Source organism: Amphiura filiformis, chromosome 2 (assembly GCF_039555335.1).
Source record: "Amphiura filiformis chromosome 2, Afil_fr2py, whole genome shotgun sequence".
Classification (NCBI taxonomy): Eukaryota; Metazoa; Echinodermata; class Ophiuroidea; order Amphilepidida; family Amphiuridae; genus Amphiura; species Amphiura filiformis.
The window spans coordinates 33,198,441-33,226,005 of NC_092629.1; the positions used below are offsets into that span (position 1 = coordinate 33,198,441).

General features: G+C 37.7%; 2 protein-coding genes across 2 annotated transcripts in view; one reads left to right on the forward strand and one right to left on the reverse strand.

Annotated features, from left to right (window-relative positions):
• Positions 1–831: 831 nt before the first annotated feature.
• Positions 832–12,515, reverse strand: LOC140135923 (uncharacterized). Its single transcript, XM_072157601.1, has 6 exons — positions 12,408–12,515; positions 11,018–11,186; positions 5,994–6,060; positions 4,767–4,940; positions 2,982–3,727; positions 832–1,852 (listed from the first exon to the last, which is right to left on the reverse strand). The coding sequence occupies exons 1-6, from the start codon at positions 12,409–12,411 to the stop codon at positions 1,705–1,707; spliced, it is 1,308 nt and encodes a 435-aa protein (XP_072013702.1). The 5' UTR covers positions 12,412–12,515; the 3' UTR covers positions 832–1,704.
• A 2,278-nt stretch (positions 12,516–14,793) lies between these two features.
• Positions 14,794–27,565, forward strand: part of LOC140146100 (DNA repair and recombination protein RAD54-like) — a 108,984-nt gene continuing 96,212 nt past the window's right edge. Inside the window, 6 exon segments of the mRNA XM_072167853.1 lie at positions 14,794–14,910; positions 18,289–18,384; positions 19,144–19,239; positions 20,405–20,509; positions 22,257–22,317; positions 26,240–26,378. Coding sequence (XP_072023954.1) covers positions 18,382–18,384; positions 19,144–19,239; positions 20,405–20,509; positions 22,257–22,317; positions 26,240–26,378 — 404 coding nt within the window. The 5' untranslated portion in view covers positions 14,794–14,910; positions 18,289–18,381.

Here is a 27,565-nt window from a genome sequence, read left to right on the forward strand (position 1 = left end):
ACTGTCAGCATAATTATATAAATTACAGATTCATGTAAATTCCTAATTTTTGTCTTAAATACACGGCTTTCGGCTGACCCACTAGCAGGCACATTTATGACAAGGTACCAAAATCTGAATTTTGATGATTTTTACGATCGTCTGGATGATCAAATCACTGAATGGGCCTTTAATCACTGTTAATTATTAAGTTTGATTTAAAATCGGTAGAAAAGAATCTACGCTTTGATCATTTTGCAGTTAAAACTCAGAAACATTTACTCATATTTTATGTGAAAGTATCAAAGTGAAGCTTTCCAAGCTCCATATATATAATTTCAATGACTTTGATACTATGATTGGTAAATTCTACAAAATCATACAAATTTGCAAAATGTTATCCCTACATTTGGCGGGTTTAAATTGTATGTCATATCCAAACGCATACCTTATTACTAAGAAAAAAAGGTAAATTATTTCAGCACTTTAGAAAGTGGAAGATTGATTTTATTCAGTAATAGGTGAAGTTTATACAGACTTACATTTGTGATGTGATCGAGCACGATCAGTCGAAAGTCGGATACAATGATTTTGAGATATAGTCAAATAAACGGAATAATTTCTTCTCTTTCCTATTGTTTTGGAAACCCTTCAACTGCTCATATCTTTGGAACAATTTGTCAAATTTTAGTGGGGTTTTCTGCAACATGTAGCTTTGCAAATGTTTTATACATCAAATTAGAAAAATAAAAATTGAAAATGCCCTACTTCAGACTAATTTTGCTTGATCACACCACATTTATTGACCTCATTGTACAATGCACATGCACATCATTTTGTATGTGAAGTTTTTTTTATTTGTGTAGTAATTTTAGATTTATATAAATTATTATTTGCGTTTCTGTTATAATTATTTGATAATAATGTGTTTTTCTGGGTTTTGGATTCTCTAATAAAAATAAAATACAATGACAAAAAAAAATAATTCTATGGAGTTGAATTGGAAGCTACTTTTAGATCCATGTTGAGCAATGTCCTTCCCGAAAATTCCAAAACCAATTCCATTAATATAAATTGAATATTCATACGTAGTGGTATAATTAAATTAGAAGAATTGTTTGACTTCAACACTATACTTAAAATTTGATCGTTTACCGAGAGCGCTTTCACAGTACCAACTGCGTCCTCAGCCGGATGTTATGGCTCTGATGATTTATGGCTTGACAACTTTGGATGACCCAAAGAATTTTCCGGAAGAGTCCTGGAAGTCATTCACATCAGGAAAGAAGGACCAAACTTGCACAGAGACACTGGACTGGACTTAGATCCCGTTTGGAACAACTTTCTCATTCCCAAGACCACCAGGGGATGAGGAAAACACCTTTGACATCATTTTCTAGTGTGACGTCATCCAAGGCTGTCAAGCCATAAATAATCAGAGCCATAACATCCGGCTGAGGACGTAATAGGTACTGTGAAAGCGTTGCCGGTCGGTAAGCGATCAAATTTTAAGTAGTTTTGAAGTCAACCAATTCTTCTAATATGAATCTAATCAAATCCATTAAGTTCAAATGCATCGAGTTAGACTGATATCAGTCCTTCAACAGCTACGCACGGTCATCGGGTTGTGCTTTGCAAGTGAGAAATCATTTTGTTCCGCCACATTTACTAGTTTCGAGAGAGGGCCGAGGGAATCAGACTAGTTTCGAGGCTAGCGCTCCTCGTTTATTCTTCATCAGATTCTGTGTTGCTCAAGGCTCCCTTAGGAGCACGAGCTGACATTCGCGCCATCATGGTCATATTCATTTTCGATGCGTGGCCGTTACGTGTCACGCTCCTGTTGGGTGATATCCGCTCGCTTTTATCTGATGAACTAGTATGAACAAAAAAGTGAAAAACACAACAGAAAATTGAAGAAATTAAATAAAACTTACAAGGAATAGTTCTCTGTTCATATTTCAACAACAAAGATAATAATAAAGAAAGGGTAAAACTCACACATAAGTACAGGGATTCGTAATGCGCGACTTACCATCCACCAAGTGGGCATCCAGGCGCGCTGTTGTAAAGCGCAATTTACTAAAATCGCAGCTATAACACAACGAGGTAAACTGGATCAGTTGGGACAGGACTATGGGGAGAGGTCCAATTTAATATGCAAGAAGTCATGGATCTTATTTACAACCATGCTCACTTAACGGCACTGCGGAGAATCGAACTCGGGTCGCAGTGGTGAGAGGCGTGTACATCGACCACTACACCAACCCGTCCTCCCCATTGATTATCTTAATGATTCTCCTAAAATTGGTTTGCTAGAATCAAAATTGATTCCTGTAAACATTTTAGAAACAATTAGTTGAGATTTAATTGACCTTTTCGGTAAATCCCATAATTCCTTACCGAGATGTCGTCATTTCACGCCACGCCGTTGCGCGCGCACATCGTTTAGCGAGCATCGTTACTGCGCGTTGCAAGTCGGCTTGACGTCAAATGACGACATCTCAGGTCTACTCGGAAAAGGTTATGGGATAAACTGAAATGGTCAATTGATTCTCGCAAAATTCTGTGATGAGAATCAAATTGTATTGATTCCATAGGCTACAGTGGCGTAGCTAATAAGGGAGAGTAGCTGCCCCCCAGTCTTCCCCTGTGGGATGCTGGCAGCCCTGAATCTAAGAATCTAAGCCCATTTTAACCATATTCGTCAACTTTTCCCTCTTGAAGGTTGCCGTGCCATCTCGCCCCTTCCCCCTCTGAAAAGTTCTGGCTACGCCACTACAAAGCTATCTCCACCTTAATGTGTTATTATTCCAATTAACAAAACCTTATGGAGCAGAAGAAATAACAGCAATGCGTTTTACGGATTCATTCGTTTGACTATATAGTTATGGTGACGTGCACACATACATGGGCAGAAAGAAAGAATGTTGTCCTTTTTATCATCCAGAAGAAGAAAATTATGCAATTTATATTAATGCATGCATTTGGATGTTAATTGTTACCTATTTCCGACATCGTCGTTTACTGTTAAAGGTTTATCGTCATACATGTTAATCCCTTCTTTGAACTCGTCTGGGGTTCGATTCTTTTCACGGACAGATATAAAAGGCATCGAATAAGGCGAGTACAACATGTGCCTATCAAACCCACTCCGAGGAAACGTCCTTGTATTAGGCGAATCATCAAAAAGATCATTTAAATTCGTCACCAACTCGATCTCAGGATCTTGCGTTACATCCGCCCCCTCTTTTGCGTGTGCCGTCCCAACCGAAGTGGTGTTTTCTGTTGACGTTGCTGTATTTGCGATATCCACATTGTCCCGAGTGTCATAATCCACGATCTTGTTCTTCTCTAGTGGACTTGGTGGTGGAGTTGAAGATGAAGACAATTTGATAGTCAAGGAAGAACGTTTTAAAATATTTAACGGTGGTCCTTGATGCTTAACGTTATCGTTCGAGGATCCCTCAGGTTTATTAACGACATAAGTGTCTTGGCGCGTCGGGGGCTCTGGTGATTGTGGCCTAGGAGCATCGCTTGTAGATTTAAACACATCATTGGTGGAGGGCGACTGGTTTGTTCGGATTTTACTTGGCGCTACACTACCCCTCTCGTTTGATTGTGCCGTCCCGCTCGATGATGTGTCCCTTCTCAAGCTCAATACGTTTTCTTCATGAATGTGACTTGCAGGTTCTTTGTCCTTCTTTATTAGCATATTACATAGTTGCTCGCGTTTAATATCGACCTGTTCCTGCAAAGAAATAAATGCGAAATCATACATGTCTGAAATTAGTTTAACAATGTATTGTTTTAACAGAAGACGTTCATGTCGCATGAAACTGTATTGTTTATTTGCATGTCTGCTTGCGACTGTCATGTGCGCACTGAGTTTGTGGGGATGTGTGTGAGCGAGCCTTATTTTACCACAAGTTACAAGTCATAACTTGCAACAACACTGGTGTGGGGTGGGTCGTTTGTGGGGTGGATGTGAGTTGGTGGATGTGCCGTAAGTGGGAGTGTATGGGCGCGCGAGCCCACTGGGGATGAGTGTGTCTGTGCTGGTTTGGCTTTAATTAATGTGCCTGTATGTAATCGTGCACTGAAAGCCAAACTGGAGTCAGGGTGACTCTAAAAGTAGAGTCCAGCCACTCTGCGACTCTATGTTTAAAATGACTCCATATTGGGAGTCATCTGACTCCTCTGAAGAGTCATAAAGTTCTTGACTCCGCGGAAGAGTCACCGTTGATGACTCTACACAGGAGTCATTTGCCTCTCAATATGGAGTCATTTTAGACATAGTCATTTTAGACTCCGACAGTTCGGAAATAGTACAAAATAATGATACACATAGATGTATAATAAAAATTCAAAGTATATACCTACCGGAATAGGAGACTTTACTTTTAGTTTCACGCCACATCGTTATTGGCGATCGTTAGACGACAAAATAGAGAAATTTTAGACTGAACCACCATCCCTTAGGAATTGGAGAATATACATTCCATGGTGTCAACAGCCAAACTATTCCAGAGTCTGACTCTCTTGAAGAGTCATAAATTTCTTAACTCCGTCGACGACTTTGAATGTAGAGTCAATTGACTCCACAAGTAGGGTCATCTGACTCTCCTGTGACAATCAGGTGATTCCTTTTGAGAGTCAGTGCTAGTTTACTCCACTTAAAGAGTCACTTGGCTCTAGTATGGTCTGGCTATCAGTGTGTCTATGTATCTCTTTTATCTCTATGTCTGTTTGTCGGGATGTCCAAATATCAGCATTTTATTGTTACATACCTTTTTGAGCTGTTCGCTTTCGTGTTTCAGTTCCAAAAGGTACTCAAGAAGTTCCTCTTGACCACGTCCCTCAATTACTGCGCACGCGTCTAGTACATGTGCCACACCCAAATAGGCGTGCATAGCCTTGACTGACAGCTCCAATCTCTGCAATGGACTTCCGTATAACACCTCCTGTTATATCCGTAAACAAATTCATCAGGATTGTCAATAAAATTTCTATCATCCTTTTACACAATATTTGTTTAGATGAAATTTGATAAATGACCACTTCTACGGACCCGGTCGACACATAATTGCGTTTTGGAGAATTTGTGTTTTTAATTTTGCCAAAATCATGTAAAATCAGCCGTTTTGGGGTCCGAAAATAATTCTTGGTGTCGCCACTGGGTGCACATAATTATTGAACAGCTACTTCAATCAACTAACCCTCACCTTGCATTATTTTGTGCTTACAATTAAATCGAAATATTGTTTAAGCCTCCAGCATATTTTCCTGCCGCTTGCCGCTGCGGCAAGCGGCAGGGCGTTTCAACCAATGACAAGCCTTTATTGTGTCCGTTTGTCTGCAATGCGCGTGCGCTACGCCGCTCAACGGCAAGCGGCAGGGTAGTATGAAACCAGCATAAGGCCTATGTTTTTCTACATCTAAAAAAATATGAAAAAAATATTGCCATCTCACAAATTAATCAATTCAAATATTTTAATGATAACATTATTGCAATAATGAGACGTAGCCTATGACGTCATTTACGTGGTCTGATTTTCGGGCACCCCTTCTAATGCTGGTTTCGTACTTTCTGCCGCTTGTCGCTGAGCGGCGTGACGCGTCATCATGCCGCTTGCACTTGTCTGCAAGCGGAGCGGCACACCGCTGAGCGGCAGCGGCATGACTCTGAAAGCCACTCTTGCCGCTCAGCACCGCTCAAAAAATCGTATTTTGTTCTCATACGTCAGAGCGGCACCGCTCCGAGTTTATCTGATTTCAACTCCCAGCGGTGCTGCCGCCGCGGCAAAGCGGTGGAGTGATCGATATATCAGCTTGCCGCTGGTCACCGCTAGAGTTTCTGGCGCGACTGTGCAGTGAAGTAAAATCATCTTCAGAGCGGCAAAGCAGCAATACAGTTATTGACCCCATTAAAGAGGGAGAGGGGAAGGGGCGGAGCTAAGAGAGCTATAGAGTGATCAATGTTCTGGTCCGATAGAGGTCCACCCATGTTTTCTTACCTCGCGTGTGATACTTCCTTCACACAGGTTATTGGCTATAGCACACATCAGTAGACCATCTTCAAATCTTATAAAGACAAAACAATTTATAAAATATATATAATTAATGAATATAAATTAAGGGGCTGTGCAATAATTATGATCCCCCTCCCCCTTTTGCACATGCCAATTTTTGGGTATCCCAATTTGCAAACTTTAAATGGTCTATAGATATACCGTAAAACCCCGTCTACAAGGATATACCTAAGAAACGCCCTCAATAAAATTGGTTGCTTTTTGTATTTGGAGTTTGAGCAACTATATACTGGCACTGGGTGGCTATGCATTCCATCTAAGTATGTTGTAACACCAATCAATTGTATTGACATATTAAACGACTGTTTCGTATATCAGGATCGTATAGCTCAATTGATAGAGCGTCAGACTTTGGAACTGAAGACATGCTGAAGAGAGCATGGTCCGGGCACCGGTTCCGTTTTTTCATTCTCGTTTACTTTTAACTTTTTGACATGTTCTTTTTATCTTTCTTCAAATCTACCTTTCTACTTTTAATTTTAGATGTTTTTTTTTTTTTAGTTTTTTTAATAGTTTTTTTTAGTAATTTTGTGGTTTTATAGAAACTAGTAAAAGCATTTATTCTAAATAATAGCGAAACCCACGGTTAGACAGATGTGTTGTAACTACTTGTCTGTCCTCGTCTTTGCAATAAAAACCTATGTTGCACCTTTGTGCCATCCCAATTCTTGAGAAATGGTAGGTAGGGTGCGTTTTTGGCTTAAGCACGATTTTGTTTCTACTTGAAATGAAATCAGAATAAATATTGTTCTGTTGCCACAATTGCAGTTTTTTCAATAAATAAAAATAGATGAGGAATAATAATCATTCCATATTTGAATCTATTGTCCCATCAAGAATAGAGTGTCTTCAAAAACTTCAATCAATTCATCTGACAAAGGAAACTATTCTGGTCATTCAATTTTGTTTCGCTTGCACCTGTTATAGCACAGGCGTTGGTAGAGAAGGCACACTTCTCTTGTCTTCACCGAAGTAGTGATGTAAACACTAACATGATTAATTACCATAGCTAGCAATGGACATACACTATTTTTTGTTCCACTTGAACCCATACTCATAGGCTATTCGCTGTCGATGTGACGTAATTAATCGGATTAACTACCATAGCAATTGATGAATACAATTTCGAATATATAGCCCTGCACTTCATCGTTCACGTGGCACCTATGCATTAAACCATAGTTGTCAAAGATATGCTAATCACTCGCCATGTAAGATTAGTATTTATGAAAAGAGTGGTATTCAATCTATGTTTGGTGACATACGCGGGTGATTAGTGCAATCTGCTTGATGGTAGTTATTGCGATTATTACGTCACTTCGACAGCGAATTGTAGGGCCTAGTATAGACGAATCCAACAAGCCAAGTGATGGTCAGAATTTATTCGGCCATTATACGCTGGTGAAGTTGCGTAAGTAATCGGATTAATTACCATAGCAATAGGTGAAAACAATTTTGAACATATCGCGCTGCGCTAAAAGCAGGTTACACTCATCACCTGTACTGTGTATGTCTGCAATCATAGATTGAATACAATACTGGTCTTTTCAAAGATGCTAATCTTACAGGTGCAGCATGATATGGTTCAATGAAGAGGTACCGTATCAGTGTATAACGCGGTATATTCAAAAATTGTTTTCACCTATTGCTATGGTAGTTAATCCGATTATTACGTAACTTCGCCAGCGTATTGGAATAAAACAGGAGGATGTGAGTTCATAAGGGCAATGTCGGGGATTATAGGTCACAATCGATGTGGAGAGATGAGAGGTCCGACCAACAGCCATAGCGAATGCTTCATGTCAACTAATTCCAGCGGACGGTCTGTGGCTAGTAAGACCACATGCGCAGATCTGTCTCGTCAGGAAGATATTTAATATCCCGAATTTATAATAGGCCTATGCCTACCAGTTCCATCGTATAACCGATCTGCTAGAGAATATTTGTTACCATGTTTAATAAATTCGTATTTATCGTATAATAAAATGTAGCCAAATGTATATTATGTGTCACACGGTTTTCTGCTGAACCACTAGCAGGCTATGTTACCACATCTATGACAATGACAAAGGTGAATTTTGATGATTTTTACGATCGTCCGGATGAGCAAATCACTGAATGGGTCTTTAGTTCCCTCCTCTCCTTATCCTGCCAATATTATATGAATCAAAGAAAAATAAAGAAAAAATAAAATTAAACAAGAAAAAAAGACAAAGAAAAGAAACAATAAAAGAAAAACAATAGAATAAATTAAACTAAATATGAAAAAATGATCACGAAAGGAGTCTTTAGAGAAATGCAAGAAAATATAAATGAAAAGTTTGAACAATATTTTGTTTATAAAGGTTTGTGTGACCGTGATGAGGCTCGAACTTACCATCTTCCGATCTAAAGAACCAAAGTCTTATGCCTTGCCAAGTGAGCTATGCTCGTGAGATGCGAAATAAAGATAAAATAATACATTGTATACCTGCTTGTGTCGGTAAATGATTTGCTCAAATTCCATAATAATATAATATTGTGGAGGGCGCTAGCGTGAAATATGCTATCATCACAGTCGCTGCTATTCCTTGTAGACGGGTTTATACGGTATATGTTGCGAGCAAGAAAATTTGCATCTTAAAGCCCCGGCTTAAAGCGTTCACTGAAAACGAAACTTGGGGTGACTAACTAAGGAAAAGTTAGTTAAAACAATGTCAAGTACGACTAACCTGTAACTAATATGGCTGGACTGGACTAAACTATATGTTAGTAGGTCAGGATACACTAGGGACTTAACTATCAAAATACTAGTTCAACCTTGACCTACTAATATAATAAATTAGTTCAACTAGACCTACTAGAGCTTACTAGGACTCTACTAATATATTGGGGTGTTCTACTAATGGGCTCTACTATCAAAAACGATGTCAAGTACGACTATTTTTTTTAATAGGGCATTCTGTACTAATGTCGACTAGTTCAGCTGACTGAACTATAGGCTGTGGAACTAGCCCAATTCTAGCCCGGTAGAAGTGGTCGAAGATATGGAAAGGTACGTTTTATTGACCTTTTTTTTCTACTTTGTATTTTTTAATAACTTACAAACCGTTTTAGCATGGTTAGAATTTGAAAAACAGATTTGGCCCCGTTTTTCGAGCCCTGTTTTCTACTACACATGGCACAATGAAGGTTCCCACGAATTCGGCAGCCATGGCAGCCTCAACCATGCATGCACATGATCATGACATTTGTGTTCCGATTTACAATCTCATTTCAAATTCTAATGGTTTGTAAGTTATTCAAAAATAAGCTTGGTAAAAATGTCAATAAAACATACCTTTCCATTTCTTCGACCATTTCTAACGGGCTAGAATCGGGGCTAAAATGTCCATCTCAAGACGCTAGATGTGCTATGTCTACAGCTGCATGTGTGAAATGTCGTCCATGAAGTTAGTAGAGACTAGCTCTACTAGCTTTATTTGTCATAAGAGTCATGTCATGTGATCAAAAGGGCGGTAATTTCAACTTTAGTACAACCCTTGGTATGGTCCACAACCATGATTCGTTCTACCAATTCGTAAAGCCAGAAAAGTTAGTTGGCCGACTTTTGCGGTGCAACTAATTTTCACTTATTAGTATAAAGTACCTTAATTTGGCATAGTTCGGCATGTCCGTACTAACAATTTCCCTCACTGCATGATGTAGGCCTACTAGCCAAGCATACTAGATGGACGTTTAGTCCGACATTAAAAACTAGTTTACCAGGGGAAACTAGTGGTCCTACTAAACAAAAGCTTAGTTCAGCTTACATAATACGAGTTTTTGTTTTCAGTGTTTCCGTACTGTTTTCCTAAGCCTTTTTAGAGCGGCTAAAATGGCGCCTCACGAATATGTGCCAAAAATGGCTTGCCCCCCCTTCGGTTCGCCAAAAATATCTCCCCCTCCAATTTTACCCTCCCCCTAGGGCTCATAATTATTGCACAACCTCTAATTTTCATTTTCTGCAATCAGCTAACCATCACCTTTTGGTGTTATTTTCTAATGATCAATGGGCTATTCCATTTAAAAGCCCCACTCCCCCTGTGAAAGGTTTATCTAAAGTCTTCCACAGAGGGAGTATGAGTTTTGAATAAAATAGACAATTGGGTCACTTCCATTTGAAATACTCACTCCAGTTGTGGAAGATATAGGTAAAGCCATAATACAGAGGGAGTATGGGTTTCAAAATGATTAACCCTGACTGACCAATTACATTTGAAAAACATACTCCCTCTGTGCAAGATATTTCCAAAATCTTCCACAGGGGGAGTGTGGATTTCAACTAGAATGGCCCAATAATAATGATAATTATAATAAACCCCAAGGGTACAGATGCAACTTTAGAACCCGTTTTTGTCCCGTGTACAGTACCGTAAGCAATGCTAAGGGACTGTTCACAAACACTTGTAAGGGGGTCTGATGCAAAAAGGGGGGCCCTGAAAATTATTGACCCTCCTAAGGGGGGCCCTGAAAAAAATGACCAACAATTTTCCTGGAAAAATTAAGTTTATATGCTTTTCTATGGGGTTGAACCATAATTTTCATGTCAAAAAGGGGGGGCCTGAAATTTTTGAGGTATGTAAAGGGGGGCCCCGAACAATTTTCGCGATGAAATTTTTTTGCATCAGCCCCCCCCCCCCCTTACAAGTGTTTGTGAACGGTCCCTAAAGAACCTAGGCCTAGGAACTTTCTAATTCATATTCAGGAACTCGTCACACAGTTTAGAAAAGTGCATGAAAAGGGGCGAAACCCTTTTTGGTTATAAGAAACAAATATGTTTGATGAGGACACTGCTAAAGACGCCGCGGAGCATGAAATGCCACAACCAATCGATCGATTGATTGGGTGAGTGGTCGAGCTTGTCAGATCGATTTCAGTCGGTTATCAATTGATCGATTAATTATCAATTAACAATATTCAATAGTTACATTTTATAATGATCAATCTTGACCCCCAGTAGATGTTTGATCCATCCAAACACAGCCATATCTTCCTTGTACCAAACGGTGAAGGAGGTATCGAACCGTCGTCTGTGAGGCCATCGAGGATTCGAACCCTGATCTTCTGAATCCGACATCATCAATTGCAGATCATCGCCTAAAAGGGCAAAATAAGAAGTAGTAATAGAGTATACATAAAAACAAACGAACGACGGAACAAAATTATATTAATCTTCAATGGAATTTAGGAAAAGCCAGAATGGTTCAACATAAAGACGCAAATAACTTTCACTCAAATTTCACTTTACAAGTTGAGCCCCTCAGCACCCCAAACCATGTATACTGCAAAAACAATGTTTAGAAATCTGAGAACAGCAAAATGGCCAGCATTTGAAACACATTAATGTTTAGATCCTAAACACATTTCATATGATTATGTGTTTAGATGTTTAAGATCTAAACATTAAAGTGTGCTGTAGACATTTTTAAATGTTTCTAAACACCAATCTGTCCTCGATTTCTAAACACTGTTTTTGGTCGGCCATTTTAGTCAAAATATGTTGACATGAAAAAGGAGACAAAAATCTGCAAAGGAGTTTAACACACATTTTTGACTTAAATGGCCGAGTACAGAGCCGTATTTATAGCCTACATACAAGGCGAGTCAAATATGTGTGACTGCAATGTGTTGCTCATTTAATGGTGAACATTTTTAGTTTGCAAAGTAAGATAATTTGAAAAAGATAAACAAAAACGGAATTACAGTCACACTAGTTTTCTCTTGATCTCGGCTTATATCTTAGGCAATAGCTCTAATATTGTGAATAAATCTGCTGTCTACGGAAGATAGCATATACTTTTAGCTGTCTACGGAAGATAGCATATACTTTATGCTGTCTACGGAAGATAGCATACTTTAGATATGCCTCTGGAGGGCGTAAACTATGGCATATTTTATAAAGCAAGCGGCCTGCTTATTATGAATTCAAAATATAGGCAAATTATTGAGGAAAACCAAAACAAAAACAGCATTATAGGCCACACTACAACTTATACGGTTATTTTTTTTAAACACTTGCCATACGTTTTCTATTCAAGTGGAACTATCATGTACATACAATGTACATGTACTGACATTTTGTCAATCATACTGTGTCACATCATTACGTTCGTAGAAAGAAAAATAAACTTATATAGTTTGACTGTAGTAGGCTATATTTTACTTTTGAATCAGCTATAGTTATAAACATAAAACTAAGTCACGTTACGTATTCAAATAAACTGTACTATGTGTAATGCATACTAGGCCTATATGAGCTTATAATATATGCAACCAAAATCAAATATCATTCTAAATAAATAATTATATAATACATACCCATGACAGTTTCAGGAATTATGAGGTTTTGTCACACAATTCGATATCAGAAAATTATAGCAGAGACCATGATGAATTAAAATAGCTTAAAATGGCGTCATGTTACAAGCAGAATCATTGTAAATTAGCAACATTTACAAAATTGATAGCGATACACGTTACGTATAGAAGGCGAACAGGTGTGCACGCGACCTGAACAGATAGATACTGCTCATGTAAAGAAAGCTGCCCGTTGTCATTTCAATGATGTCACCGGCATATATAATAATCATAAATCATTATCAATTTTAGTTCATTTTAATCAGCCAAACAAACAAGAGCAAGCAAGCAGCTAACCAACCGAATGAATGAATAAATGAAACGACCTTATATTTAAATGAAATGAACTCCAATGAAATTAACTTATATGAAATGAACTTAAATGAAATATGAACGTGAACTAAAACAATATGACCTTAAATCGGGCCTTAAATGAAATGAACTTATATGAAACGAACTTATATGAAATGAAAAGAAATGAAAAGAAATTAAATGATCATGATGAAATAGCGAAATAACGAAATACCAAAATAATGAAATGAAATGAAATGAAATGAAATGAAATGAAATGAAATGAAATGAAATGATATGAAATGATATGAATTGATATGAAATGATATGAATTGAAATGAAATGATATGAATCGAAATGAAATGATATGAAATGAAATGATACGAAATGAAATGTTAGGTCAGTGATGGTTGTGACCAAGTTAGGTCATTATTATGTTTTGATGGATCCAAGTTGTGATAATATTGGATCCAAATGATAAAATTGGATGCTTTACGCCCAATACTTATTGGTCTCGCTATGAGTTATAAAATATTGGACTCGACTACGTCTCGTCCAATATTTTAAAACTCATAGCTCGACCAATAAATATGGGCTCAACCGATCCAATTTTATATCAAAATCGGTGTAAGCATGTCAGTGTGCTAGAGCAAATGTAAAAGTCGACAGAAGAAAGAAGAAAGAAAGAAAGAAAGAAAGAAAGAAAGAAAGAAAGAAGAAAGAAAGAAAGAAAGAAAGAAAGAAAGAAAGAAAGAAAGAAAGAAAGAAAGAAAGAAAGAAAGAAAGAAAGAAAGAAAGAAAGAAAGAAAGAAAGAAAGAAAGAAAGAAAGAAAGAACTCGGCTGTGTAATGAAATGATGAAATGAAATGAAATAAACTTAAATGAATGAAATGAGATGAAACTGAATGATATGCTTACTTGGCAGCTGTCACACTGTAGCACCATTTCAATCAATTTTAGCTAATTATTCTCGGGGCATGTTAAAAACAGATGTTACACTGACTGGATTGTATACTGTACATTCGATTGCATAATTATTTAAACACAATAAAATTTCCGTTTTACTGTCACCGTGATTAATAATGGGGTCGTGCATGCTAAGCTGTCAATTTCTTAGTTCCAGAAAAATCTTAGAGCAGAATAATTAAATTTTTGCACAAATTTGATTTTATGGTGACCCTTCTACATAAATACACACTTCCAAGTTCCAAGTCATTATTTGAGACCATTTTGGCATCAGTATCAGGCTGAATGAGTAGCTATGAGTAATAGGGGAGAGTGGGGTAAGTGGTCCACTTCAGCCTAATAAAATCATGGAATATCTGGAAGGTCATGTTTGCTTTGTCGTGTTTACTATTAGGCCTACTCTTGATGGTAAAGAACATAGTTTGAGCAAATTTTCACCCATTTATATAAAAAAAGCATTGTTAATCAGAAATTAATCAATTTGAAATTGAATTTCAAATTGACCACTTACCTCAGGCCCGAACATCAAATATTACGTATTCACCAAGTTATTGATAGACTGATATAACTTGACATAGGCCTAATACAATGCTACTTTTGTAGTGCAAAATAAATCAAAAAAACAAAAAACGTGTGAGACTAGATAGGTTTGAACCACTTACCCCACAAAAAAACACGGGATAAGTGGCCCAGGTGACTAAACAAAATCATTTGGCTAATTAACCTGGGTGTTGTTTTTTTTTTTTGTGTGTGTGTTTTTTGACATTTGTTTTTAACTAGCCCACTTTCTTATAGCAAAGTGGAATGACGATAAAATCAAAATGTTCCTGATTTAGACCCCTACAAAAATGAGTTGTGTTTTGTAGCCTTTTGTGTTCAAATTAGTACAGAATGTCTTATTTTTTATAATTTTGATATACTACTTGAGAAAAGAAAAGTTGGTTTCAGGGAGTGTGTTAAGGCTGAAGTAATTTTGACAACTCAGACAACTTCAACTTGAATATAAATATTTTGGGAGTCGAAGATGATGATTATGGGTACGGTGCTCCCAAGAAAAAAGGAAGACACATCAAACTTTCGATCGACGAAAACAAAAATCAGCTGGATGGAAGACTCGCGGGTTATTTGACAATCGTTTTTGCTTTTTAATTAATTGCATTAGCGTTGCCACATGGTATTTTCAATAGACGAAATAAAGATTTCTTCAGTAAGTGATATTTATTTTTTTAAATTTGAACAATTTATTGTGTAAGGTAAGGCGTAACGAGTTGATCAATATTCAGCGCAAGTACACACACACACTGAACTGGTTCAAAATTCGACAGCTTGACATACATGCATTATGCATACAATACATGTACATTAGCCCTAGAACTCTGGCCATAGTATCCGTTTTTACTTCTACTAGGGCCAGAGGCACTTACATTGAAAAATTTGTTGGAGATGCTTGAACGATCCAGTACAAAAAATGACAGCATTTCAATGCTTGATCGAGGTCACTAATTAACATGATAAAACCCACTTGAGAACACACAATCGCCGGTCATTTCTAAAGATGCATTTATACTCAATCGCGTTTGGAGAAACCTGAATCGCACGCATGGTCAGTGTACTAAATCGCCGTCGTATTTGCCTTTCAAAAGCGACAAGTAGGCCTATATTGACACCCTCTGTCGGTCAACGTTCTCTAAAATTGCACACATAACTTGTGTAGTTAGCGACAACGATTCAGTCTGGGTATAAACACAGCTTTACACAATGACTAATTTACATAGGCACAAAAGGCCGTGTTCATGTACCGTTACTCAGCCAAACATGGCAGAGTAGGTCCCGGATCTTCTGTACATGTTCCCATCTCCTCAACGTTATACCGTTCCAACAAGGAAAGAGATACGAAAGGCGAACGTCTAATGTACATTGTAGGAGAAGCCAGTTCTAAAGGTTGGTAGCACATTCATGAGATGCTAATTTCTATTGCATTAATTTCTGTGACAAACACACATCTATTGATTCAATTCTCTCTCACTTCAATCAATGGACATGGTGAATGATTAGAGGTAAATAACTGTGCATCGGTTATTTTGGAGAGTATTGTGAAAAATCTAAACATTTTGCCTTTGGAACCGAGGAATATTCCGAGGTCCAAAGCAAAATGTTTACTTTAAAGTTTAGATTTTTCACAATGCCCAACATTACCGATGCAAAGTTATTAACCTTGATAACCGTACTTGCGTAACTTTGATCACTTCACTTTACAAAATAACACAAAATTTTTGCTGAAAAGTTTGGCAAAATAGACAATTTTTACCTCTTCCCTTTCCAAAAATCGATCAGGCTAAAACATGACGACCAATAACACAATCTGTGCAAATATGGTAGCGCGCAATCCAAATACGGCAGCCAGCGCGGGCGTAGTTTGTTTACTAATATTTACTTTCGAACAATTACGTATTTTGTGGTCAATTGTGAGATATTAATGACCGGATTTGCGTCGTGCTTTCACAAATGTGACTGGATCGCACGCATCGCGTTTATTAATGAGGTTATGAATGTCGCGTCACTGAAGTCATGAAAAGATTTATACGCGTTTGTATTGTATTGTATCTCGAGCTCGGAGAAGCGGCTACGGGACGCCAGGTAATATGTTATTACACAGTAAGCAGTAATCCGTCAACCGCTATCCTGTCAATCAATATCTAATTGGGGGGTTAGGGTTTAGGTTCTAGTGTTAGGGTTAGGTTGACAAGAAAATACCGAGGTTACCTGGCGTCTGGTGGCCGCTTGTTCTGTACAAGGTATCTAGCACTCCCAAGTTGGGAGCCTGAGGTATAGGTATGTGCGCAAGCGGTTTGTTTGGTCTTGACGTAGGTATTGAAGTCCTATAGCCAGTCCAGCATCAATCATGGCATCTGCATTCCAACACCTACACAATAATATCAACCAGGGTTCACAGGTTTTTGCCGCAGGTGGAAAAAAACGCGGTTTTAACCGCTTGGCAAAAAAGTTTTTGCCAGTTTTTGCCGGCAAAAATGGCAAAAACTAAAAAAGCGATTTGTAGTTCAGTTTTTTCATCTCAAAACAAATTATTACTTTACAAAAATACTTTCCTGAGTGTAACAAGGCCAGATTTTGTAATATAAGTAACATTAAGTAAAATTAAAGGCATGCGTTTTCATTGCTCTCGTGCATTTAACCGAAATGTGGCATATATCAAATTCAAAACTTTTTCATTTTAAGGACTTGATGAGACAAAAAATAAGTTGAATGATTCATTAAAAGTTATGTGTTACTGTTTATGAGCTTTCTGTGTTACTTTTTAATATTTGAGTGACTACATGTATAAGTGAGTTTTTGCCATTTTTTGTGATTTTTGCAGGCATGAGAATTTTCAGTTTAAAAACTGAATTCAGTTTTTTATAGTCAAAATTTCCATAACTTTATTTAATTTCAGCCTGTTTTTGGTACTTTTTGCCCAATTTCACGCGCATTTTCAGTTTTTTCAGTTTTTTTTAGGAAAGTGCAGTCTCATGCCTGTTTTTGCCGGTTTAAACCAGGTAAAAACCCTTGCCGGCAAAAACAGATTTTTGCCGGCAAAAACCGAACCCTGATATCAACCAACAAAGACTGTACGGTATGAAATATTCATACTTTCCACATGTTCCACGCACTGTAATCGACTGGAATTCTCTACCAGAACATATAAACCAACATATATCTTCAATACCTCAATTCAATTAAGCTGTACCAACTACATCCAAGAATCAGCCAAGCAACAACAAGACTGGAAAAACAGCAGACTTTTATGCGCACACACTTCCTGACCATCTGACTCCATCAGGAATGTTGGCCAGTATTTGAACAAGAACATGAAGTACTGCTGCTTTGAAGCTAACTGGATCTTAGATTTGGATGATTGAGTATGGTAAATTGTTCCAGTCTATTACAGTTCGACTTTAGAAATGAGTATTTATGACAGTTCTTGTTGCTGGTTATTATTTGGAACGATTCAGGGTGGGTATAATGCGATTAACATAGAGGTGTTTTTATCTTGAAAACTACGCAAAATGAGTTGCAAAATTATATGGTGTGTTTTTAAAGTTGGCCGACGATCATGAGTACGGTACCCGTGGATACACAGAGTGCCGGGGCCGGATGCACGGTGGTTTTTACTTTTGGTCTGAGGGCTGCCTTATATTGGGCTATTCCATTTAAAATCCACACTACCCCTGTGGAAGATTTTGGAAATATTTTCCACGGGGGGGGGGGTATTTTTTTCAAATGTAATTGGTCAGGGTTAATCATTTTGAAACCCATACTCCCTCTGTATTATGGCTTTACCTATATCTTCCACAACTCGAGTGAGTATTTCAAATAGAGATTACTCAATTGTCTATTCTACTATTCTATTCAATACTCATACTCCCTCTGTGGAAGACTTAAATAGCTAAATCTTCCACAGGGGTAGTGTGGATTTTAAATGGAATAGCCCATTGAACACTTATCATGAAATTTGATTGAGTGTGAGACAGTTAATTTCAAGCCAACTTGAATTATGAAATTTAACAAGTATTTTTGCAAATTGCAGGCTTCAACTGTTGAGAAATTCCAACTCGGACAGAACCAATAGCAGAGGGTGAAATATTCATTGTAATCACCGAGTACAGACAAACATTACAAAATGGTAAGAATTGCCTGTACATGTAAGTAGGACATGTGTACATTGAAAATATTGAGTCTAGTTTTCCCAATTAAAGATTTGAGGAGAGACCTTGTGTCATTGAGCACGATTTTCATTAGGCACAGTTTTAAGAATATACATAAAGTGCAGAGATTGAGTTATAAGGCGCTCTAGTGTGATCGCACACCATCACACACCTTAAATCGCCTGTCGGAGTTCGATAAGTGCGATGATTTTTAGCATGCCTGTCATTTTCAAAACTCACCACAAATCCTAAATAACATAGCTGATAGGAGCACATTTGCTACTCTAATGGTGTAATTGTAAACAGTTTAATATAGAGCTCTAAGTTTAGGTAAACCTAAATGTAATTCGAAAAGCTTATTCCCAATTTCTATTGATTCCGATTTTGTGTTTGCGAGTTTTATGTTTATTACACTGCTCCATAGACAATATGTTGTAATTTTGTTCTGATGTACCCAAACGTAATTCAAATTTGAAGATATTTTTGCTGAACGAATTAATCTACAATAAACATCATGTAGCCAGAGGTTTCCAGTGGCATAAAAATCTTTTGAGAAAAGTGGGGGGATGTTGGTGTGGACCATGAAATGCCCTTTTAAAAGAATGCAAGTTTTGATCATCTGACACATATTTTGACTGATTTCAAATTCTTTGCAAGCTTTGATACATTTTGTTGGCTGTAATTGAGAGAATCTAAAAACTAAAACTGACATTTCTACTAATTTGTTGATATTACAGAGGAGGAGCTTAGCTCCAAGTCGGTTGGCCTTGGCACAGAGAGAGCGAGAAGAACAGGGATCAAAAAGGAAATCAGGGGATGGCAGAGAATTTGAGGTAAGTTGTTGGAGGGGGTGGGATACATATAGCAGCATTTGAACTGGACTTTACATCTGTAAAAGTAGAGCCCAGTTAAAGTGGATTATTTGTGAACCTGGAGGTACTGGTGATGTGACCAACCAAGAGTTAAAACACACCGGGAAACACACTGCTATTCTGGCATGTATAAATGAGACCTACTACTAAGACTTTTTGCTAGCAGACAGTTGCAGTTTCAGCTGCCGGTTATGTAATTAGGCTATACTTTGATCAGCTCGTAATCGGCGGAAAATGTTACTGTTAGGCTTTTTCCACTGCGCCGAAAAATAGATCCCCACATTAAGAGTGAGGTAGTTGACCTGTCTGGTATATATTGTGTGTGTTTAATAAAATAGGCAAAGTATGTGACTTTAATCAATAATTTGTGATACTTCTGACGAGTTGTCACAAGACAATTCTCAAAAGAAAATATATTGATATTAATCCACGATGTTATAGGCCCGCCGATTAAGAGCTGATCAAATTGTAACTGGGAGCTCTGAAGACCCTCATTCCAAATGGAGTGGCGACCTACTTGTGTGAGACTAGTTTCTCAGTGGAGTCTAGAATAGACCCTAAAATTTGACATTTTACCCTTTTGCTTATAACTTGCTTGGAGTACTTTGCTAAATTGTTAAATTGTCGTCAATCACCGTCTGATATTGTTTAGTTACTCACAGTTAGTTCTCCCTCAAAAATGGTGTCTATATATGGCCAGTTTAACGTGACTGTCGGTGGGTGGGCAATTATAAGGGCATGGGCGGTTAATGGAATGAATACAGTAGATCAAACTGGATACTTTTTTTTCTGAATCCTTAGGGTCAGAGGAATACTTTGGTATGCTTTTTAAACCATATTTTGACCAGTTTTGAAATTTGACCCCTGTGTTAACGCTGTTTTCCAAAATCCACTTTCATAAAAGTATGGTACTCTAAAAGACACGTAATCAGCAATTCAGCATCTCCTTCTCAAATATTCTATGGCTTTGTGTAGACTCCAATATTTGTAGAGACTTTTTGGCAAGCTGGGCCCTCAACTGGAGTTGATGGACGATGCTGACCATGGCACTATAGAGTGTTGTGGGCCAGCCGCCATGCTTTGTTCTTATGTGCAATCTGTACTCTGTTTGGTGTATTGATTTCAGGAATATGGTTGCAAGAAGTGGAAATCAGACGATGGAGTGGGAAGAAAGCCACTGCATAATGTCAATCAGATGTGTCATACAAGTTCTCTGTCTAAATCATCTCATGTGAGTACATAACAATGTAGATAGATGTAGAAAAATATGAAATTCACAACAACAGAGACTACTATTTGAAATTACTTGGTACTCTAGGTTGGGGATGAAATCAAAACTCGACTGTTCCAGACGGTTCCGCTGCTTGGAGCTGTTTCTTTATGCGGTTCAACCGGCGGATGAGTTTTGATTTCATCCCATGGTAAACATGAGTAGGATTAAATCTTTCCTTAGAGAAGTCGTTTTCAAAGGGCTGAACTTCCACAAGATAATAATACAAGATAATTTTATTTTCCATAATGCAAGTATAAACTTAAAGAAAAAAAGAAATTAACTAATATTAGGCCAAAAAAAAAAAAGGTTTGTCTCACGAACCCGCGTGCATAAGAATGTGAAAGCGATACAGCGCGTTTGTCTACGTGACCGCCTTTTTTTTTTTTTTTCCCCCGATTTTCCGGTTCCCGATAGTTCGACCAACGTAGTAAAATGAATTCCTCAATGTCAGAAAACCATCGAAAATGTCAGGCAGCGCGTATGCCATTAGTGTTGCAGATAGCCCGTAACCCACACCGTAGCCTCAGTCTCGCTAGTTTCACGCCATCCTTGCAACGCACGGAGCGTAAAAGCCGGCGAAGCAAAGTGGATGCAATATAAAAGGACTTAGCCTCACGGAGAACTCTGCGATCGAGTGAAGCCATGTTGTTTTCATAAATTTTTGTATTTTTGTAGCTGTTTTTAACGAATTTTTTTACCGTTTATTTCAACATGATTGTTCGTATTCGTATAGTTAAAACAGGGGGGACTGTGCTGAGGAATTGGGCACTGCATCGGTGCGCAGATTAGGTTAATCTGAATGCCCTAAAAAATGAGTTGGTGTCGGGGCGAAGCTGTATGGCGAGAATTGATCGGTCCATAGAGGGGTAAAAAAGGTGAAAACTGAAGAAACCTCTCGATAGAGTACCGAAAGCTCACTCAGCCCTCTAAATATTCACCTCTATGGAAACATCAAATCTCGCTCATACCAACATTTGTATCGTAACTTTGTATTTTGCACTGATTTTTAATAGTGATCAGCTCTAGGAAGGCAAATAAAATACAGTTACAGAATATTAACATTGTAAATTTGTTGCTTCTCTTTCAGTGTAAGACCACTTGTAGTTTTCCAATACCTGTCTTGTGATTTTCATTTGTCTCAGGCTAAAAAAAACAACAAAAAAAAAAAAAAAAAAAAATAAAAAAAAAAAAACAAAAAAAAAAAAAAAAAAAAAAAAAAAGCATAGCACTTAGCTTTTTGGCAAATGTTCGTGAGACAAACCTTTTTTTTTTTTTTTTTTTTTGGCCTTAAACAAAAACATTTTTACAAACAAATCTTGGAGGAGATGAACAGAAGGCTAGTAAGGCCAGAGGAGGTCACCTCCTTTAACAAAGAAATGTTACCATCAAAAGAACTTTAGCGAGAGCCATCTTCAGAACTAAAGATGGATTCTGAAGATGGCACTCGCTAGAGTTCCAAGAGCTCAGCTCTCTGGAAAGGACTTCTCTAGGGAAAGATAAAATCCTACTCAATCAGAGACTAATTTTTCCAGAGAGTGGGCTTAGTTGAGTGCACTTTCACTTCTTGTATACTTGATGTGTGCTACTCCAGATTACAGAACTATTTTTTGCAATTTGAAAAAAATATTTTGTCTCACCAGATAAATCCTTCCATCGCCATACCTTTACTGTAATATTGATGGTTACATTTTTTATTCATTTGCAGGAAGATCTAATCAGGAAGATTTTATCCAAACCATTCAAGATTCCAATACCAAATTACCAAGGTAACAATCATAAGTTGAATAAATAGAAAATAAAAGTATTGTTTTGAAACCCAGCCTTGTCTCTATCGCATCATATTCATTCATTCATTCATTCATTCATATTTTATTTTGCCAATCACCAATCAATAATACAATGTACAAATGTAATTCAATAATGATAAGCAGAAGCAATAATAGTGATAATGATAATAAAATCATGGTAATAAATAACTAATATAATAACAAAAGTAATATTGAATCAACCTGAAAATATAGGGTTAAATCAGGTGATTGGCGAGGACCCTGCTAAGCGCGGAGCGTGGGGTGCAGGGCCCTCTTAAATAGTTACCAAACAGACAGACAGACAGACAGACAGACAAACACAAAACAGATGATCCGATTTAACACGAGGATGATAGTTAAGATAGAAGGAATGAAGTTGAAGTAAAACTATGGCTCCTGAAGACTAAGGATGAGAGGGTGTGAGCAATTACTTACTAAAAAAATGGATTGAACTAAAGTACAAAAGAAGAACGAAATGTATCGTGAAGGTATTAGATGTCCTCTGTGTAACCACAAATGATATATTTCTTAAAGTTGGATTTGAAGGTAGCAAGAGTCCGAGTCAATTTGAGAGAAGAAGGAGTTCTTTCCATAGTATGGGACCTTGCGTTTTGGAAGAATTGTTTGCAAGGGCAGTGTTAGAAGGAAAGATAACATGTTCGTGAACATTCCTAGTATTGTAAGAGTGAGACAGAGTGAGAGTGTTGAAAAAGTTGTCAGGGACTAGATCCGGAGGAAGAAGGTCATTATGAAATTGATACATGTATGAAGCCAGTTGGAGTCTATAGAGATCACGAACTTTCAAAGTGCGTAGTGAAGAGAAGAGCGGGTCTGTATGGGCAAGCCAGAGGGAATTGGTACAGCTTCTGATCACTCTCTTTTGAAGAAGAAACGCAGAGTCTAAGTTGGCATTGTTAGGATCAGCCCACACGAGGGCCCCATAGGATAGATAGGGAAGAACCAGAGAGTTGTATAGAGTGGTAAGTGAACTAGAAGGAAGAAAATGGCGGACCTTTTCGAATCACACCGTTGTATTTAGAAACAATCTTAGAGACATGTTGTGTATGTGAGTGCCATGAGAGATTATGATCTATTAATAGGCCTAGGAATTTAGTTGTATTAACATTTTCAATTGGGGTATCATCTATTTTAATATCATATTTAATATCAGGCTTATTACTATGTTTATTTTTAAATATAATATAATTAGTTTTCTTTATGTTTAGTGATAATTTATTCAGTTTAAACCAGTTTGATATTATTTTTAGATCCCTATTTATGTTTTGTTGGAGTATCTGAGGGTCAGAGTGAGAAAATAAAATGTTTGTGTCATCTGCAAATAAAATGAAGTGAGGAGTGGAAGTAGTGCAAGGGAGGTCGTTGATATAAAGTAAGAAGAGTAGAGGACCCAAGATAGATCCCTGGGGCACACCACAGGTTACATTAATGGATTTAGAAAGGCAGTTATTGAAGATGACACGTTGATTTCTACCAGAAAGATATGCTTTGATCCAATCGTTAGCAAGGCCTCGGATACCATAGTGGTGAAGTTTTTGAAGAAGAATGTTGTGGTTTATGGTATCAAAGGCCTTACTCAGATCTAAGAAGATACCAATGGTGTGCAGCTTGTTGTCAAGATGTTGAACAATTTTACAGTAGAGGTCATTAACTGCCATATTAGTTGATCTGTTTGGTCTAAATCCAAATTGATGCTTCAAAGGATATTGTTTTTAGTTAAAAAAATCCTGGATCCGGGTATACACTGTTCTTTCCAAGAGTTTGGAAATGGCGGGAAGGATGGAAATAGGCCTATAGTTTGTGAAATCATGTTTATCACCAGCTTTGAAGATGGGAGTAACATTGGCACATTTCAAAGAGACAGGAATAGTGCCCGTTGAGAAGGAGAAGTTGAATATGAATGAAAGAATATGGTTGATTGAGGGAATAATTTGTTTCAGGAGAATGTTACTGATGTCATCATTACCACTACTATGGCTATTTTTCAGATCGGAAGCTAATTTGGTGATTTCTTCTGGTGAAGTTGGTCCAAGGAAAAAACTGTGAGGAAAGTCGTTAGATGAAAAAGAGTGTTTGAAATCCGGAGGGGGATCTGGGATTTTTCCAGCAAGAGTACTACCAATGTTAGCAAAAAATGAATTGAAACTTTCAGCGATTTGTTTATTATCAGTAATTTTAGAGCCATCATCAGTCATGAAAAAGTCAGGTGATTTAGATTTTTTATGACGTCCAAGTAGATTATTCAATGTTTGCCACAATTTTTTAGTATCACTTTTATTATTTTCAATTTTATTTGTAATGAAGTTCTTTTTACTTGTTCTTAGAAGTAAATTTAGATAGTTCCTATATTTAGTGTATTTATTTTTATTATCAGGAGTTGGTTTTTGAGTATACATTTTATATAGTTTATCTTTTGTTTAATTGATTTAATAAGTCCTTTGGTTACCCAAGGTTTTTAGGCGATATTACGTTTAGAGATAGTTTTAGCTTTAACAGGGCAGTGTAAGTTGAGAAGTTCAGTAAACTTATTAATGAATTTATTATACTGCGACATCAGGGTTGGGTGAGCATTCAACAAAGTTCCAGTCGACAATTGAGAGGGCATTCTTCAATCCATTGATGTTATTAGGATGGAACTGGCGTCTCTTATAAGTGTATTGTTTTTAATTGATTCAGTTCTATGGGTCTGTTGTGTGGTGAAAACTGGGAAGTGATCAGACAAATCGGTGATGATGATACGGAGTTTATAATGTTATCGAGGTCATTGGTGAAAATGTGATCAATCAGCGTGGCCGTGGTAATACCATGGATGTTAGTCTTGATACGTGTGGGGCGATCGATACAGGGAATGAAATCATGTGAATAAAACAAGTTAAGAAAATCAGAAACTCGAGAGTTGCTTTCGTGAACGAGAAGATCTAGATTGAAATCACCCATCATGTAGCATGTTTTTTTCTCATCAGATATAGTGTCAAGCGTGTTACTTAGCTGGGAAAGAAAGTCTTTGAAAATGACATACTCGGGCTTGTAAATTATGCCGATGATAAAGGTGTTACAGTTATGGGTAACTTCTATAAACAAAGAATCACAATCAGCACAGTCGATACAAAGGTCAGGTCTATTGGAGTAGCTGAGGTCGGAATTGATGAATAAGGAGACCCTCCACCACGCCGCCCTTGCCTGATACTATTTTCAATAGAATAATCACCAATATCCATGAGCAAGGAATCTTCATGAGCAGTAAACCAAGTTTCAGAAAAACCATAGATGTCAAAATGCTGGTTTAATGTAGCCAGGTAGTTGGTGAGATCATTGGAATGTTTTACAAGGCTACTGGTATTCAAATGAAACAACGAAAGGTTACAATTATCAATGCTAGGAGTATGATTGATGATGGTACTACTGTCATAATAAGAAGAATTAACTTTCATGGAGTTTGTGACATCGGTCACATCCGATTGGTCATCAATAGGATTCAGAGAGCCATTAAAGGAGAAGGGATTAAAGATAAGATCAACAAAGGGATTAAACTGAGAGGGTGTATGATCCACACTCCCCCGTGGAAGATTTAGCTGAAGTCATCCACAGAGGGAGTATAAGTTTAGACTAGAATAGACAATTTTTGGGTACTTCCATTTGAAATACTCCGTGGAAGATATAGGTAAAGCCATAGTGCAGGGGGAGTATGGACCTGTTTCAAAATTATAAACTCTGACCAATTACATTTAAAAAACATATTCCCTCTGTGGAAGATATTTCCACAATCTTCCACAGGGAGAGTGTGGATTTCAAGTTGAATAGCCCATTGCTGCATCTGCCCGTGTGATATGGACGTAATGTTGCTTTGAATTTTTACATACAGGTCCATTATTAGCATCTCGAGGGCTAGGAATGCGAAGGATAGGATCGCGACAACCGTTGCACGACCCATATGAAGAGGGCGCCCTTGGATTATACACACCGCCAGCTATTTCTGCTCATGAACAACTCACATTAGACCGGTAAGATGATTTTTGTATAGCTTATAAGTTTTTGCATCTGGCAGTGCAGGCCTAGAAATCCAATATGAATCCGCAAATCAATTTGTGTAAAACAACAACAGTGCAAATTTGTTCCAACACTGGTGACAGTTTATAGAAGCCAGACTTGAGAAAAAAATAACTTGTGTGAAGTACTGAGTTTGACCATGGTTCAATTAATATATTGTACAAAAATGACGATTTGAAAACAAAAAAACGTGAAACAAAGATGCCTTTGTTATGATACACAAATCTAGGCAGTTTTAAATTTGTGCAAATCAAGGATTCTTGCAAAATTCTCCTGCGAGAATCCAAATTGATTTGCGTGCACTGTTACAGGTTTCTAGGGATGCAGTGTATGATGTATAATGCTTTCAGTTTGTGCATGTAGCTGGCTTAATCAGTGCTGTACGGTGCAAAAACTGATTGAGGAGCCAATGGCTCGTAACTTTATAAATTTAGGCGCCCAAATTTTGCTCCCAGGTAAAAATTCTGAGGTGCCAACTGAACAGCCACATGCGTTGAATGTTCATAGCTGCTGTACTCTGATCTACATATTCCCACTGAATGCTACATACTTCATACGCAGCATGTACAGTGTAGGCCTATGTGTTTTCCAGGAAGTTCCCATTGAGACATCATGCTAAATGCATATTCATAGCATACATTTGTACTCTTGAATGCTACATTACATACATGTTTTGTTTTTGGCGATTAAAAGCATCTGCAGTTGGTCGCCATTGGCGCCAGGGATTGAATATTTAGTCGCCAACAGCAAAAATCTAGTCGCCAATGCGCCTAAAATGGTCGCACCGTACAGCACTGGGCTTAATCACAACAGAAGCCAGCTGAGGGTACCCACAACATGATATTATTTTTGACAAGTGGAGGATGGAATGATGTAGTGGTCGATGCACTTGCTTCTCACCTCAACCACCTTGGTTCAAATACCCACACTGCTGTTAGTGAGCATGCTTGCCTATCCATGACCATCCTCACAGGTGTTCCACCAAGTTCTGTGAAAGAGCTGATGGGAAAAATATGACAAGCATAATAGTTTTCCCAAACATATATTTTAAAGTAAGTGTTTGATTCAGATAATCAAGGGTGAAAATAAGCAGGCTACGGGACTAGTTTCAGGCCCATGAGTTGCCTTCTCTAGCCCATTG